At 35.9% G+C, this 15,420-nt stretch overlaps 1 protein-coding gene across 1 annotated transcript in view; it reads left to right on the top strand.

Annotated features, from left to right (window-relative positions):
* The window catches only part of zgc:110045 (uncharacterized protein LOC664755 homolog), a 172,122-nt gene that overhangs the window by 83,210 nt on the left and 73,492 nt on the right, over positions 1–15,420 (top strand). The window contains 1 exon segment of the mRNA XM_039736269.1: positions 14,792–14,949. Coding sequence (XP_039592203.1) covers positions 14,845–14,949 — 105 coding nt within the window. The 5' untranslated portion in view covers positions 14,792–14,844.

Genomic DNA, 15,420 nt, shown 5'->3' with positions numbered 1-15,420 from the left:
ATTGAACCCAGAAACTGGATGTACCATATACTTATGATGTATAAATTAAAAAACTGCAATATACTAAATATTCTATACATAGAGCGCTTACATGACTGCCATTAAATTGCCAGTCTCTGCATTTTATTGTCAATGTATCTTGCATGAAGCTGTAGCATTCCAATATTTATTTCTTTACAATGTCATAATTGGTTATCAATGATACAATAGGCACACTGTTTCTGTTCTGTCAGAAACAGCCTAAGGAATCCATCCATTCAGCTTGCCCCAACTATATCAGACAGCCATTCTCTCAAAAAAATCTGCCAATATCTCATTTGTTTTCCAAAGGGGCATAAGTACCAGCAATGGTCCAAGAGTGCACTCTCTTTAAATGTTTACTACAGCATTCCTCCACGATGCCACTCCACAATGTCAGTCTATTGATTAGCGACCTATATATGGAGTTGGATGACCTATTCTCCAGGAAGTGAATGACGGCAGCCCAGTCCAGACAATTTCAATCATGCAACCCCAAGGAACAAGCCTGCTCAGTTCTTGGTTGGTGTGAAAGTCTAGATTAGGATGCATCCCCTCTCCAAAGCTTCAGACAAATTTATGGCTAAACTGGCTACTAAATGGTTAAGCCCCTCCACTCTGTTATAGCAAACAAAAAGTCCTGCAACCTATTCGGTAGATTGCCAGGAACTAAGAAAGTGGACACTGTTAATATCTCCAGCCTGAAGCCTTGGTTCAGCTATACACAGAGGCCCTGGGGGCGGGAATGTAGTGGCACTACTTAAATTGCCTACAACTCCCAGCAGCCCCAGCAGTATTATGCCATTGGGCACATTCAGAGAGCACAGGGGTTGCTGAAAAGAAGGATAATTAAGTGGTCCCTTTAAAAGGGATTCACGGTCATCTGTGTAAATTTGTTTCTGAGTTTCACTCACTATTAGATTACAACTACAATCACCATTGGATTACACCTTCGTTCTGTTTTTATATGTGTGTACTTTGCCTGCTTGTTTGTGCGATTTTGTCCGAGTTGGAAAGCATCTTTGTCCGGAGAGCGCTCCCTACTTCTACAGATCATTACACAACAACAGGAACACGGTAGAACAAAAACTTTCATAACATTCAGAAAACTGTTCTCTTGACATCTCAATTTATTCTTTCTATCACCCGCTGCTGTTTTAAGTTAGAAGCGTTTATCTAGTGCTTAGTGTTTGACAATTATCACCGTCAGAGCTTTTGAGGGCTTTTGCGTATGTGTTGTTTAATATTTTCTTTCCTTCATTATTTGCTTTATACACTTTATTATCCTTATCTTTATTATTGATCGATTCATTGAGCCTCTATCAGTGTCTGTGTGTGTTTTTGCATGCCAGGTCAAGGCTGTGTGTGTTCCTGTGGAGCTTGTAGTAAAATAAATGAATCACCATCTTCGATCAGTGTGAATCTTAGCATCCTTGCAACCACTACAGTAATCTGCTGACACCTACTGTAAAAAACAACATTACGCTGCAAAAAATTATCAGTACTTCTATGTCTTTTGCAACAGTTTGGTAACTTAGATATTTATGAGTGGGTTAACCAAAATGGTGTGTAAACAAGAAAATGTAAAGCCAGTTTTAGAACAAACTGAAACTGAACTGTTTTGTTAAATCAAGGGATAGTGATGACAATGTGAACTGGTGATTAGATACTGACAAAGATAGTGAAACTGATGCATAAGGTGCAGGCTATGTGATATGTCTGGTGGATTCGGCTACATGAAACTGGCATTGTTAGTGTCAGTGAAAATGTGGAATCATTAAGCCTTGCACTGTGTCCGCCTACAATAACCCAATGGCCAATTTCAAGTCTGAAAGTTAGGCACTGACATTCTACCCTCTCATGCGTAAGCAACAGGAAAAAATTTGCAAGTGTTCAAAGAAGCACACTTCTAATATCCCAATTGCAACATTGGACTGTGCATTGGTGACTGTCTCCAAACATGTCTCACACAGGACGTGTACTAAATCTGCATCAGTACAGCAGTGGACATTAGACATACCATTTACTTTATTAAAGTTACCATTTTGATATTCACATCATTTCTGTTGCACATAACATTTTGTCTTGTTGAAAAAAATTCAATACTTTTGACTTGTTTTTCTGGTGGTAAACATAATGCTAAGGAGGTTAATACACTTTAATGATGCTGTGGTCACAACAATTGTAGAGTGCCCTTATTAGATCTAGGTATTCATTCCTCTCTCAGTTTTGCCTTCCACATGCTGGCTATGGGGGACGTGGGTGAAATCTAATGTTTTATCCCTCCATCCTCATACTTACCTTGATATGTTGTCCCAAGGGAAACATACTTCCCCTTAATGCCACCTTATCAACCAACATTGGACACATTGGGTGGGATCTTATTCTATGAGCGTTGATCTCCTTTATATACTGCACTTCTCAGTCTTCATCCCCCCACCCTGATGCCTACTGTCACCACATTCAGCTTGTAAATCAGCAATGCTTTTCTTTGATTTGCTTACTTCAGCCTGCTTGAAGTGATCTTGACTGTTCAGCTTTATTACCATGGCTCACTATCATACAAAAATCCCCTGCTTATCACATGTCAAGTGCATTTGTAATTTAAAAAAACAAAGGTTACCGACAATAGTAATTAGTCTTTGAGGGGCACAACAGCCTTAACTGTGCTGTAGGCGGGCTTAAATCTGCTTAGAAAGTGGGCCCAGCATGCAAATTGAAGAGTTTGTTGGCAAAAACTGTCTATTGCAGCCGTGGAAGAATTGTTTAAAACCTTTAATCACTTTGGCAAGGAGTAAACCTCCTCAACATTTCTTGTAAGGTTCTATTCACATCAGCTCCACACGACTATGACCTTTACACAAAAGAGAAGGGTTGAAGCTGTATAAAATTGAAAAGGACCTGCATGTTATCTTATTATTTCAATGCCCTGACTTACTATGTTAAGGATCTGCATTTTATAAAATAAGTTTACAAATGTAAAATTAAGAGAAGGTTCATCGACTATTGTTGAGGACTAATGGTGCGATATGCGCTCAAGGCAGACAGACCGAAACAAAGAAATGCATAAACTAAACATAGCCAGGAATCAATCTGAACATAAATTGTTTTTTCCACTCCTAATTTATTTGGCAAGCATGTTTTATTTTTCAAGTATAGTACATTTGCTCTTAACAGTAATTAATAAAAGCAAGAGCAGTAAAGCAATATACAAAAAAAAATTATTTCAACATTCAATCTATTAAATAGTATACAGTTAAACATAATAATGTGTGGCTGCATGCTGTTATCTGTTCTGTGGCTTTGGGGTTAACTTGTAATGTTCTAATGTAAACTTTGGTTTCAAAATTAGGAGACTGAGCCGTGATGCTCCCAGGACACAATATGTCAAAATAAAAGATCAAACAGGTGAAGAAAATATTCACACCACCACTTGAGTTTTTAGAATAATACTTTTTAGGACATACAGAATTTTCATATTTTTAATATTTAGTGTTATAATCATTAGTGATTCCTGAAAGATAGTTCCAAGGATTTTAGAGAGAGCATGAAATAAGATTTCCATTCATTTTCTAAAATTGTAACGTTTTTAGATCTTTATAGACTGAGGCACTTTAGGAAACCTTTATTTAAGCTGCTTTTAGAAAATGCACAGGATGGGCTGCTTAATTCATGTCATTCATTTACTCTCTAATATCAGTCATTAGTTGTAGCAGCTGGCATAGAGGAATGGCAGGAAGAGGCAGAGAGAAAAGAGACAGAAAGAGCAAAACTACTGCTGCAGACTGAGTAGACGAGGACAAGCATTATCAGACATTACCATAATTGCCTAAGAGAAGGATGTACAGTATTTCTATAATTTTTAGTTTTTATTCTTTCTTGTAAGATGCTTAATTTTTAAAATGAATAATTACAGATTTATCAACAGCTGTTTTGTGAATTTATAAAAAAACAATAAATAAATAAGGAGAAGGAAATTATTATATTCTTGGTGAACATTCTAAGGTTGCATTCAATCACCTCTGGTTTTTGCTCTGCAGTTTGATTAATTTTAGTAGCAACAACAACCTCATTTATTTATATGCCTTCCCATAAAAACTATAATTCAAGGCTCTTTACAAATGGTAGTAAATGAAAACAAAGAAAAGCAACAATCAAATAAACTTATTATATGAAGGTGAGATGATTGGTGGGGAGAGACAATAAACTCTAATAGTAACAAATATGGAAGTTGCTTCAAAGTTTAGTTCATCAGTGCCAAAATATTCTCCCCCGTTGTTTCAACTAAGAACGAAAGGAAATGGCATACATTTTGGTAAATATCATTTTCCAAGGGGATGATGTATGTTCTTAGTAAACTTGTTTTATCTTTCTCTATCACTTTAAGATACTCCTGCACAAGTCACATATGGTGCAGTGACTTTAGCACCCCACATGAAGAGCACTAGGGTTCCTTTGGACTAAATGGAGATTCCTTCAGGTTAACAATCTGATCTGCTTGATTTTTCCACTCTTTAGAAAGGCAAGGTCATAAATTTGGCCTCCAACGGAGGATGACCTGTAACAGAAACACAGCTTGAACCCATTACAGTGCTAATACTGTATCTAGGGACCGTATTTCATTACCAGCTTAAATTTGTTGGCAACTTCCAGCATTTGTTAGAGATGTCCAGCAGAGATAATGCAATTCGGATGTACTATTATTTCCTATACTGTACAAACACATTTTTTCATTTCTAATATTCAATTAAATGTACATATTTATTGTACATTATTGTACAGTTATTTCTTTTTCTTTTGTATAGAAAGCACATGAATAAATTCACGTCTAGAAAGCATTAACAAGACAGTGCTGAACCATAAGACATTTACACACAAACCTCATCTCATCCCTGGATTTTTACCTTTTTTTTTCCTGTCCTCTTTGACCATAAGACTTAGAGACTTGGAAAAAAGTAGAGTCCTTATTTATAGATTTGTTTTTATTACTTGTATATCTGTGTTAAGTAAGTGTGGGGACTGGGCGGTCTCATGGTCTGGAATCCCTACAGATTTTATTTTTTTCTCCAGCCGTCTGGAGTTTTTTTGTTTTTTCTGTCCCCCCTGGCCATTGGACCTTACTTATTCTATGTTAATTAATGTTGACTTATTTTGTTTTCTTATTGTGTATTTTATTTTTCTATTCTTTATTATGTAAAGCACTTTGAGCTACTGTGCGTATGAAAATGTGCTATATAAATAAATGTTGTTGTTGTGTATTGATTTATTTTGTTTACTATTTTTGGAATCTCATTTATTTATTCTTATTCTTATCTATTGCTAATATGTTTACCTTTTCTTCCAACTTTTTCTTTGACATCTTGTAAAGCACTTGGAGTTACATTTTTTTTGTATTTAATGTGCTATAGAAATAAATGCTATTTTCATAGTTGTACCATAGAGAGCATGGCAGGACAACGACCAATGATTTTATAATTGAGATTCTGTATCACTAGTTGACAGGAGAGGACAGCAAAAATTCCAGCCAGCATCTTCAATGAAGAAAAATAAATCTTGAGGGATCAGTCAGTTATAACACAAAAAAAAAAATTAACACTGTATTTTTAAGGCAGATTTTAAAAATCATCATCCTTCAGGAGCGTATTATCAGCAACAAGATAAAAGACTGTTAAAGAGAATCAACCTTTAATTCTCATCCCTCTTTCATCTTGCCTGCAATGGAAAGGAGAATGAGATATAATCTTGGTAGTAGGAAAAATTCAAATCCTCAGTATTCATTTTCATTGTCCCCCCTCCTAAGTTTGATTTTAACACTTTCCCATTCTATTATCTTCTCCTTTTTTGTTAATTTTAGGACTTGAATATTGCCTTCACATATAACTATTTTAGTTGTACCTGCGGTGGGTGATGGCTGCTGCCTTGAAGTCCTAGCAGGCTGGGGTTCAATTCTTGACTCACTCACGGTCAGTCATGAGTCTGTATGTTCTCCACGCGTCTGTCTGGGCTAATTGGGGACCCACATATAGGCGGGTGTGTATGGGCTGTATGGTCATCCACTTTGAACTGGATAAATTGTGCGCATAAAAAGTTTGAATGCATCTTTGTTTCTTGCTTTTCAGTAGCATTGAGGAATCATTTATTCATTTTAAATAATCCAAATAAATATGCTAAACAACGTGTCAATGAGTAATAATGAGCATAAATATGTACATTTGTCATCAAAAATACAGTTAGTTATATTGACATATATTTGTTTGATCATTTCAATGACTGCACATGCAACATGAAAAAAGCCTTAAAATTCAACTGTCCCTTTCCCCCATCAAGATATGAGGACTCAGTGATTGGTTGAGTAAATCTGAGAGACCCGCCTCTAGTGTCTGCAGTAGACCAATGGAGTGATCAGCCATAGGAATTGGAGAGCAAAGAGCATCTGTTTGTGTCTACTGTTACGATTTCCTTTACTAACTTCTGCTCCAGAAAGATGACAGACCAACCGAAAAACTGCAGTCAGCAGAGCCAAACATTTCAAACCTGATTGATGAAAGTGACAGATTAAATTTCAAGGCTTATTTCATGCTCCATGTACCGTCTTTGGTTAATAGTAATGTAACCACAGGAGTGTAAGGTGAGTTCAAGCACAGGTAAAACGCATGCCGAAATAAATCTCTCAGTCCAAAGGTTCATTTTAAAATATTTAGTGAAAATTTAAAGCAAACAGTCCACACAGGAATAAAGAAAAAAGTTGTTACACACGTAGAATGAAAGGCAAAAAAAAAGAAAAAATGTATCTTGTCTAAACTTAGCTTTTCTTGTAAAACTTTAGTTGTTTCTATACTTAAAGATTAACTTCTTCTGTACGCTTTAAACATATGGCGCAGCACTTTCAATTATGTGCTTTGTCTTACATTTTACTTAGCACACAAAACACGCACACAAGATACGAAAGGCACGGTTTAAAACCATGTGCCCTCTACACCTTACACATGGCAAGGCTGATCACTAACTGAGAATAATGTTTAGTCAGAGCTGCTAGAAATAGCTAGAATATACCAATTCAACTCAACTTATGGGGGAACCTCCCATAGATTATGCACTAACATTTAGTAAAACATTTATGCATCTTATGTAACTAGGGAATGGCTCTTACAAGTAATATCCATATGCATTTTGGGTTAATTATATATACTCAATAGTTCTCTAAAATGGATATTAAGTGAGCAGTTCTGATCACCATGCTGTACTAAAGATAACAGCTCTGAATGTTATACAGATAAGCATTATATCTTGTATTACAGCTACTGCATAATAAAGACATAATTGGTGGGGACAAATAGTACAAACTGTTATACATATTATTGTTTAAATTGGGTTATGAATTAAAAATTCAGGTAAGGAGGACAGTAATTTCAAGTTAAGGTTGATAAACCCATCGATCAAGGTGTCAAAGAAGAGGAGACATGTTTTGTAAGAATTTCAGTTGTTTGTAATTGTGACAGCAATGACCCAATAAATCTGAAGACCCAAAAAATGTTTAGTTAAATCAGATTTAAAGATTTTGTGACACATGTAGTTATTTATGCACTCAGGTAATTTATTGATATTTTTACATTGCACTGTAAATTGTATAGATATTTAAAGTAGTTTAAAATCTTTCTCCATATCAGTTTACCATCCTATTTGTAATTACTCTTTGAAGATAAAGTTTTTCTTTTTTTTTAATCTCAGTCTATCGTAGGTGTATCTCTGGGAAAATCTAGTATAACAAAAATGGCAAATAACTGCATTCCATCCAGGTTCATAGGCAGAGTACCAGGAGCAGGACTATTTATAATTGCGTGTTGTACCAGAAAAAAAGAATTACTAATTACATAAGACAATATATTGTAATGGCTACAGTTAAAGTTTATGGGTAAGTGAGATACGAGGTGTGTGATGAAGTTAATGAGAACAATTGCAGTGAATGAGACCGACTGATAACATCCAAAGACCAGTAACCGATGTACTGCACTAACAGGCTTTAGAAGAGATCATTTGTAAAAGTGCTTCCAGGGATAGAGAGATCAACATGTAACACTGTTTTCAATAAAGGTTTTGTTAATATTAGTCTTCTTGGACATTCTTCATGTTAGGGTCACCCTGTGGAGGGTGTTGGTTTGCTATGGTGCTTTCAGCTAGATAAAGGATTGTGATTGTTTGGAATTATAAGGGTACACAAATACTTGCACCATTTCTGCTTCTGGTTTAAATTGAAATAATAAATATATTAAGTAAAACATTTGCATTCAACATATTAAATGTCAGCCAGTTTAATTGACTCTGAATGTATGGGAATCGAGATCCATTAAATCCAACCATGTCTAATTCCAAAACTTTTAGATCCTTTTGCTCAGTCAATTCATCTCATGTATGTGACTATTAAACAATTTCACAGTTGTAATTATGTGCTATTGCATAGGTTTGTGCAACGGATCCCACTTTTGTCTTTTGGGTCTTGTGAGCTGGGTTTGAGCCTGCATGTTCTTCTCCTTGTCTACATGAGTTTGCTCCATGGACTCCATTTGTCCTTCCACACTCCAGAAGAATGAGAGTTTGGTTAATTAACAATTTAGAGCTGACCCCACATGTGAGGGGGGCCTATGATGGACTAGAGTTCTGTCCGGGTTTAATTTCTGCCTTGTGCTTAGTGCTACTGAGATAGGCTTCATGATCTGGATTTGGATTAAGCAGATTTTAGAATGTTACAAATTTTGTGTTGTATCAAAAATATGCAAGAATGAACATGCAAAGAAAGAAGGGTGTACTGGACTGCAGATTTACTTTAGTAAAATTTACAAAATTAAATTTCTGAAGCACAGCTTTGTCAAAAACAATTCTGAAGCAATAAAACTAGATGCTTATTTTGAAAGTGTAAAAACAGTGGCAGACTGAAGTTTTACATAAATAAAGCTGCATGTCATGTAACCACTGCAAGACGCAAATATGTACATACAAACAAAATTGTATATAAATAAGTATTCTAATTTGAAAGTCTGAGGAACACAACATAAAATACCTACAAGTAAAACTGTTCTTTAGATAAGATTTACCAAATTAAAGTTTACAGGAGTAAAAATGTTCAACAGGCAATTTATTTTTTTGCACAAATCATATACCATACTGAAACGTTCCAGAGATTTAAACTGTACAGAAAGAAAATTCCAGAAAAATTAGAAAAGTATATTATACTGAAGTTTCACCAGGAAAAAAATCATAGGAATAAAGTTGTAAAGGAAAAATCTGCAAATACATTTTCAGCCCATCATTACTTTATATTCTGGGTTTGTTGCACTAAATAAGATGCAAAATATTGTGAGAAACATGAGACAGAATGATCTCTGTGCAAATAAATCACATGAGTGAGGCTGGATGCCAAGGCAAAGTGCATAGCTCTTTAGTAAACTAACTTTTTACAAAATTTAAATAAATGTGTGTATATTTATGGTAGTAAATGACAAAAATAATTAATATTATGGATACAAAAGAATGCAATATACTGTGTATAAAAGAAATCCAACACATACAAAGTACAAAATGATAAACATTCATGACAGAGTCCAGTTTTGTAGATGCAGATGGTGGTGTAGTTATGAAATGAAATTCCCTCTGAAAATTATATAAAGTTCTGTCCTATATGATGCCGTTGTAAGATTTAAGTTGGGCGCGCTGAGCAGATGAAGATATTTTCTAACCCAGATGAAATCATACAGGTAAAGGACAAGAACATAAATCCAAGGAAAGCTGTGTAATTGTAATCCAGTTGTGCGTTGAAATAGACACCATAGAATGTGATCCTGCCAGCTACTGCTAACTCACTTTTATATCCAACTCAATTTTAAATCTATTAAGGGTAAAATTTCACACAAATGTTCGAACGTTTTCTTCTTCCAGAGAACCAACTAATGTGGTAGAATGGTATCTGAGGAACTTTCAAGACACAATTTGTTATTTTTGAAAAATTAAGCCAAATATTTTGTTGGGCTAAATGTCCTGTTCTCATTAAATTTGTTGTAATATTCATCCACTTCTGTAATGGTGTGCCTCCAGGACCCATGTGTGCACAGTTAACTATTTTTGCATAACAGTCAGCTATTCCAATATTACTCCAGATATCTCTTTGTATTTGATTTTTTCTACAGTAGTTGAATTTAAGTGACGACTTAATAGAAATACACAAGCTAAACCCATGGACCTTGTCTTCTTCTTTCAGCTGCTCCCGTTAGGGGTTGCCACAGTGGATCATCTTCTTCCATATCTTTCTGTCCTCTGCATCTTGTTCTGTTACACCCATCACCTGCATGTCCTCTCTCATCACATCCATAAACCTTCTCTTAGACCTTCCTTTTGTCCTCTTCCCTGGCAGCTCTATCCTTGGCATCCTTTTCTCAATATACCCAGCACCTCTCCTCTGCACATGTCCAAACCAATGTAATCTCGCCCCTCTGACTTTGTTTCCCAACCGTCCAACTTGACCTGGCCCTCTAATGTCCTCATTTCTAATCCTGTCCATCCTTGTCACGCCCAATGCAAATCTTAGCATTTAACACTCTGCCACCTCCAGCTCTGTCTCCTGCTTTCTGGTCAGTGCCACCGTCTCCAACCCATATAACATAGCTGGTCTCACTACTGTCCTGTAGACCTTCCCTTTCACTCTTGCTGATATCCATCTGTCACAAATTACCCCTGTCACTCTTCTCCACCCATTCCACCCTGCCTGCACTCTCTTTTTCACCTCTCTTCCACAATCCCCATTACTCAGTACTGTTGATCCCAAGCATTTAAACTCATCCACCTTCGCCAACTCTGCTCCTTGCATCCTCACCATTCCGCTGACCTCCCTGTGATTCATACACATGTATTCTGTTTTGTTCGTACTGACTTTCATTCCTCTCCTCTCTAGAGCATATCTCCACTTCTCCTCAACCTGCTCCCTACTATCGCTACAGATCACAATATCATCAGCAAACATTGTAATGTTTCATAATGACATACTCTATGTCTGTGCCATTTCATTTTTGAAACCAGAGCAATGTTCAAAATTCTAATTACTAAACTGAAATTAGAGTAAGAAAACAAATTTGGGTCTGAGCCACTTAAATCCTTTTTTCCCCGGTTGTATTTCTCCATTTTGATTAGGTTAAAAGCCATCTGATCAATGCAATAAGAATTGGAGAATACAGCAAATGTTAAAAAAAACACACACACAGAGACGCAATTAACTATTGTAAATATAAAAGGCAGCTGATGGCTATAAATTAAACATCTGATTAATTTGTTTAATTCATATTCAACACAGCCTTGACATAGTGAAGAATGAGTACTTGAATGGCTAAAGAAATTAATAGAAGGATGAATAATTTGCAACTCAGTTAAGGAATTGCACTGAATTTATAAAGTCACAGGTTAATATGTCAAGACCCCCACCCCCACTATCTCATTATATGTGTTTTTTCATATGTGATGTCCCTGAAAGCTTTTACACTGTGTTCACTATGAAACACACAATATAAATTGGTTGAATGACTATGTATAGTGAATTACATGTGCTAATAACTTCTTTTCTTGAAGAGAAAAGTGGAATGAGCTTATAATATTAACATTCTAAACATCTACAAATCTGCAAATCATATGAAAATGTAAGTACACCCCATGAAATGACATTCCCTTTAATATACAGTATGTGGACATATCAAGATGTGATCTTCATTAAAATAGTATATTTAGATAAAGGTGACAAAAATGAAAATTTGACTTTGGAATAATTTTTTCAATGAAAAATGAACAGATATGCCATTTCCGCCTGTTAAAAAAGTAAACACACCCTTGGTTCTAAGAGCTGGTTTTGTACCTTTTGGCAGAAGCAACCTCAATTAGAAGTTTCCTAAAACTATCTAGCAGTCTCTAACATTGACTGGGAGAAAGTGTTTCCCCATTCCTCCGTGTGCTGTTTGGCGTGTGTCTTGTTTGTGTAGCCTGCTTTAAATTCCCTTCATAACATCTCAATGGGATTCAGATTTGGATTTTGGCTTGGCCATTCCAGAAGCCCCCATTCCTTTTTCAGCCATTGTTTGGTGGGTTTAATAGTATGTTTATGGTCATTATCATGTTGCAACATCCATTTTCATTTGAGCTTCAATCTTCTGACAGTTGGTCACACATTATCCTCTGGTTCAATGAAGTATTCAGAATGGATTCTATGATGGTGCTTTACAGTTGGTACCAGGTTCTCCTTAATTTTCAGCAAATAGGTCTTCTGTTACTGTGGCCAAACAGCTCTATCTTTGTCTCTTCTATCCAGAAGTCCTAGTCTTTGCCCAGGTATTTATGGGCAGACTTTATTTTACCCTGATGTTCTTTCTGGACAGCAAATGTTTCCTTCTGGCATGCTTCCCATATACATCTAAATTATATAGCCTCTTCCTAATGGTGGACTCATGCCTTTTGACTTTAACGGTGTTAACAGCTGTAGGTCCCATGATGAAATTCTGGGGTTCTTAGAGACTTTTTTTTGCATCTTAGACTCAACTTCCTCAGGGGAGAAAACTGGTCTGCACCTTGTTTGAAATTGAAGTTGTTTGAAATTGTCTCCACTTGTAGATTGTCTTCCAGACAGAGGAATGGCTGAATTCCAGTTATTTATTTATTTATTTATTTCCCCCAGACTCATTGGTATCTATAACCCTTCTTTCTGGAGGTCTCAGAGAGCTTGTTCAGTTTAGGTAAGGTGAAAACTCACACTTTAGCAAGAATGAGCAAACCAAAGTAAATGTATGAGGTTTAAATAAGACCGATTTAGATAAGATCTTCTCTAATGATGTTCTTATCGGTTGTATTGGATTCTGATTTTAGGCATTTCAGGTGCATTTACTTTCTCCATATGTCAATTTTTTATTTATGTTTATTTAAATCATACAATAGACTACAAAGTGTAAGTGTGTCTCGGTGTTCCGTTATGTCACTTTTATCTGAAGTCACTGTTTAAATGAAGGTCAAATCTTGATAAATCCACATAAAAAAGAAAAACACATTTTGTTGGTTGTACTCAGAGATGGGTAGAGTAGCCAAAAATTGTACTCAAGTACGAGTAGCGTTACTTCAAAATAATATTACTCAAGTAGAAGTAAAAAGTAGTCCACCAAAAGCATGTGTTGAAAAGACTACTCAAGAACTGTTTGAACATAACAAATGATTTATTTTTTAGAAATGTTGTAATAAGACAGATAAAAATATAAAATAATGTGCAAATTCTGCTATTTCCAAATAATAAAATAATAAAATTAAAAAAAATGAGTAAAAATAAATCACATCTTTACAAAATAAAGATGGACGAATAACAGTTTTTCAGAACAAAGCTTTTGAAGCAGATACCTACAGTAGGTAACATGTATGTCTGAACAGTGCAGACTATTTACTGTGACGAGATATCCTGTAGACTGACAGCATAACACTGCATATGCACTTTGTGGTGTAGCGGGTTGGCGGCTTAAAAAAAAAAAAAAAAAAAAAGGCCAGTTTCAAATCCATAAAGCCATGTCACTCTCCGAGGAGTTAATGAGGCAGTTGGAACAAGTCGCACCTGTGAGTCCGATCATTCTCAATTGATTTATTGGCTTCCTGCGGCGTGTGATTAAGGCCCACAGAGATGGGAGTGTATATATATGGATCAGTACAAAAAAGAAGGGGGAATCAAAGAAAAGGAGAAAAGACATGAGGTTAAAAGACATGAAAGACAGGCTTGGGAACGATGATCTGGTTCTTGCAGTGAAGCTGTGACCGTTTAGCAGTGAACAGGAGCCTCACATGACTAAAAAGTCTCACAGGCTGCAAGACGCAGGAAGATTGTGTGTGGTCATGTGACTGCATGGCTACGTCTGATTGGTGAAAGAGTCATGCAGTAGATCCACTGGTAACTACTCTCTTGCAAAAATATACTTTAATGTATAAATGGAAAAAAGTAACGAGTCGAGTGTTGCCCAATGTAGCGGAGTAAAAGTAGCGTTTCTTCTTCACAAATGAACTCAAGTAAATGTAAAAAGTATGGTGCAGTAAAATTACTCTTAGAACTACTTTTTTTTAAAAAAAGTTACTCTCGTAAATATAACGGAGTAAATGTAACTTGTTACTACCCACCTCTGGTTGTACTTACTTTTTCACATGGTTCTGGCAGCCTTGGTTAGAGTGCCAGTACATCACAAGACATACTCATGCACACATCCACACACACACCATTTAACTTGAAACGTTAAGTTTACCTAATCTGCACCTATTTCACATATAGAATTTAAGCAGAGTGACGGGCACTAAGCAAACTCCTGTCAATCATGAATAATCCACTGCATCCACTGAACAGTGTCATCTCCAGGCAGAGGAGTAGCTTCAGTGACAGACTGAGGAGATCGTTCCTCCCCCACACTATGCGACTTTTCAATTCCACCCGGGGGAGTAAATGCGAACATTAATTTTATTTTAATTCTTTTCATTTTTATTACTATTTAATTTAATATTGTTTCTTTGTATCAGTATACTGCTGTTGGATTATGTGAATTTCCCCTTGGGATTAATAAAGTATCTATCTATCTATCTATCTAAACCATTGACGTACAGAGTTTCTGGAGCAGCTTAGAAAATTAATGGATGGTCTGTTTTGCACATTATATATATCATTGTTTATTAGAGTGTAAGACAGATATTTCTGAAATTTAAAATGAAAATTTTCATTTCCTCTTTTTATTAGGTCATTTTTATCAAAATAACAGAGCCTACCAACCCTGAACCAACACTTTCAAAATGAATATAAATATGATCACAATGAATATAACTGGGAAGGATGGGAAAGTCTCAGAAGGAGGCCTCAACGTCACATTGACAATACGGCTCTTAATGCACGGAAAGGTACGTCTTTGTGTTTCTTTTATAACCTGTTGTATTCAAGTAGACTATTCCAACAAACAATGCACCACTTTATTTAAAAAAAATAATTGATAGTCCATTGCTTTTTGGATGAATCAGTCAGTCAGTCAACCAATCAATCAGACCATATTCATTATTGTGACAGCTTTCATAAGAAGCACCATCACAGTGTACTTTACAAAGTACCTTGAGGTCCCCTCGGTCTCCCATATTTTGAATTTTATACAGCATATGATCATCGGAAAAGAAGTGACACAGCAGCAGTGAGTGAAAGGCAGGGACCAGCCCTAGATGGAGGCCAGTCCGTAAGTTGCACCCATACATATTGACATATCCAGTTACACTATTAATATTGCTATTAACAATAATAATAATAACAATAATAATAATTTATTTATATACTAGCTGTTGTAAGCCTGTACTATAAAAAGCCAGGGGTCCTAAAAACTATTG

Source organism: Polypterus senegalus, chromosome 15 (genome assembly GCF_016835505.1).
Source record: "Polypterus senegalus isolate Bchr_013 chromosome 15, ASM1683550v1, whole genome shotgun sequence".
NCBI classification, from domain to species: Eukaryota; Metazoa; Chordata; class Cladistia; order Polypteriformes; family Polypteridae; genus Polypterus; species Polypterus senegalus.
This window is presented reverse-complemented; position numbering and strand designations above follow the sequence as displayed.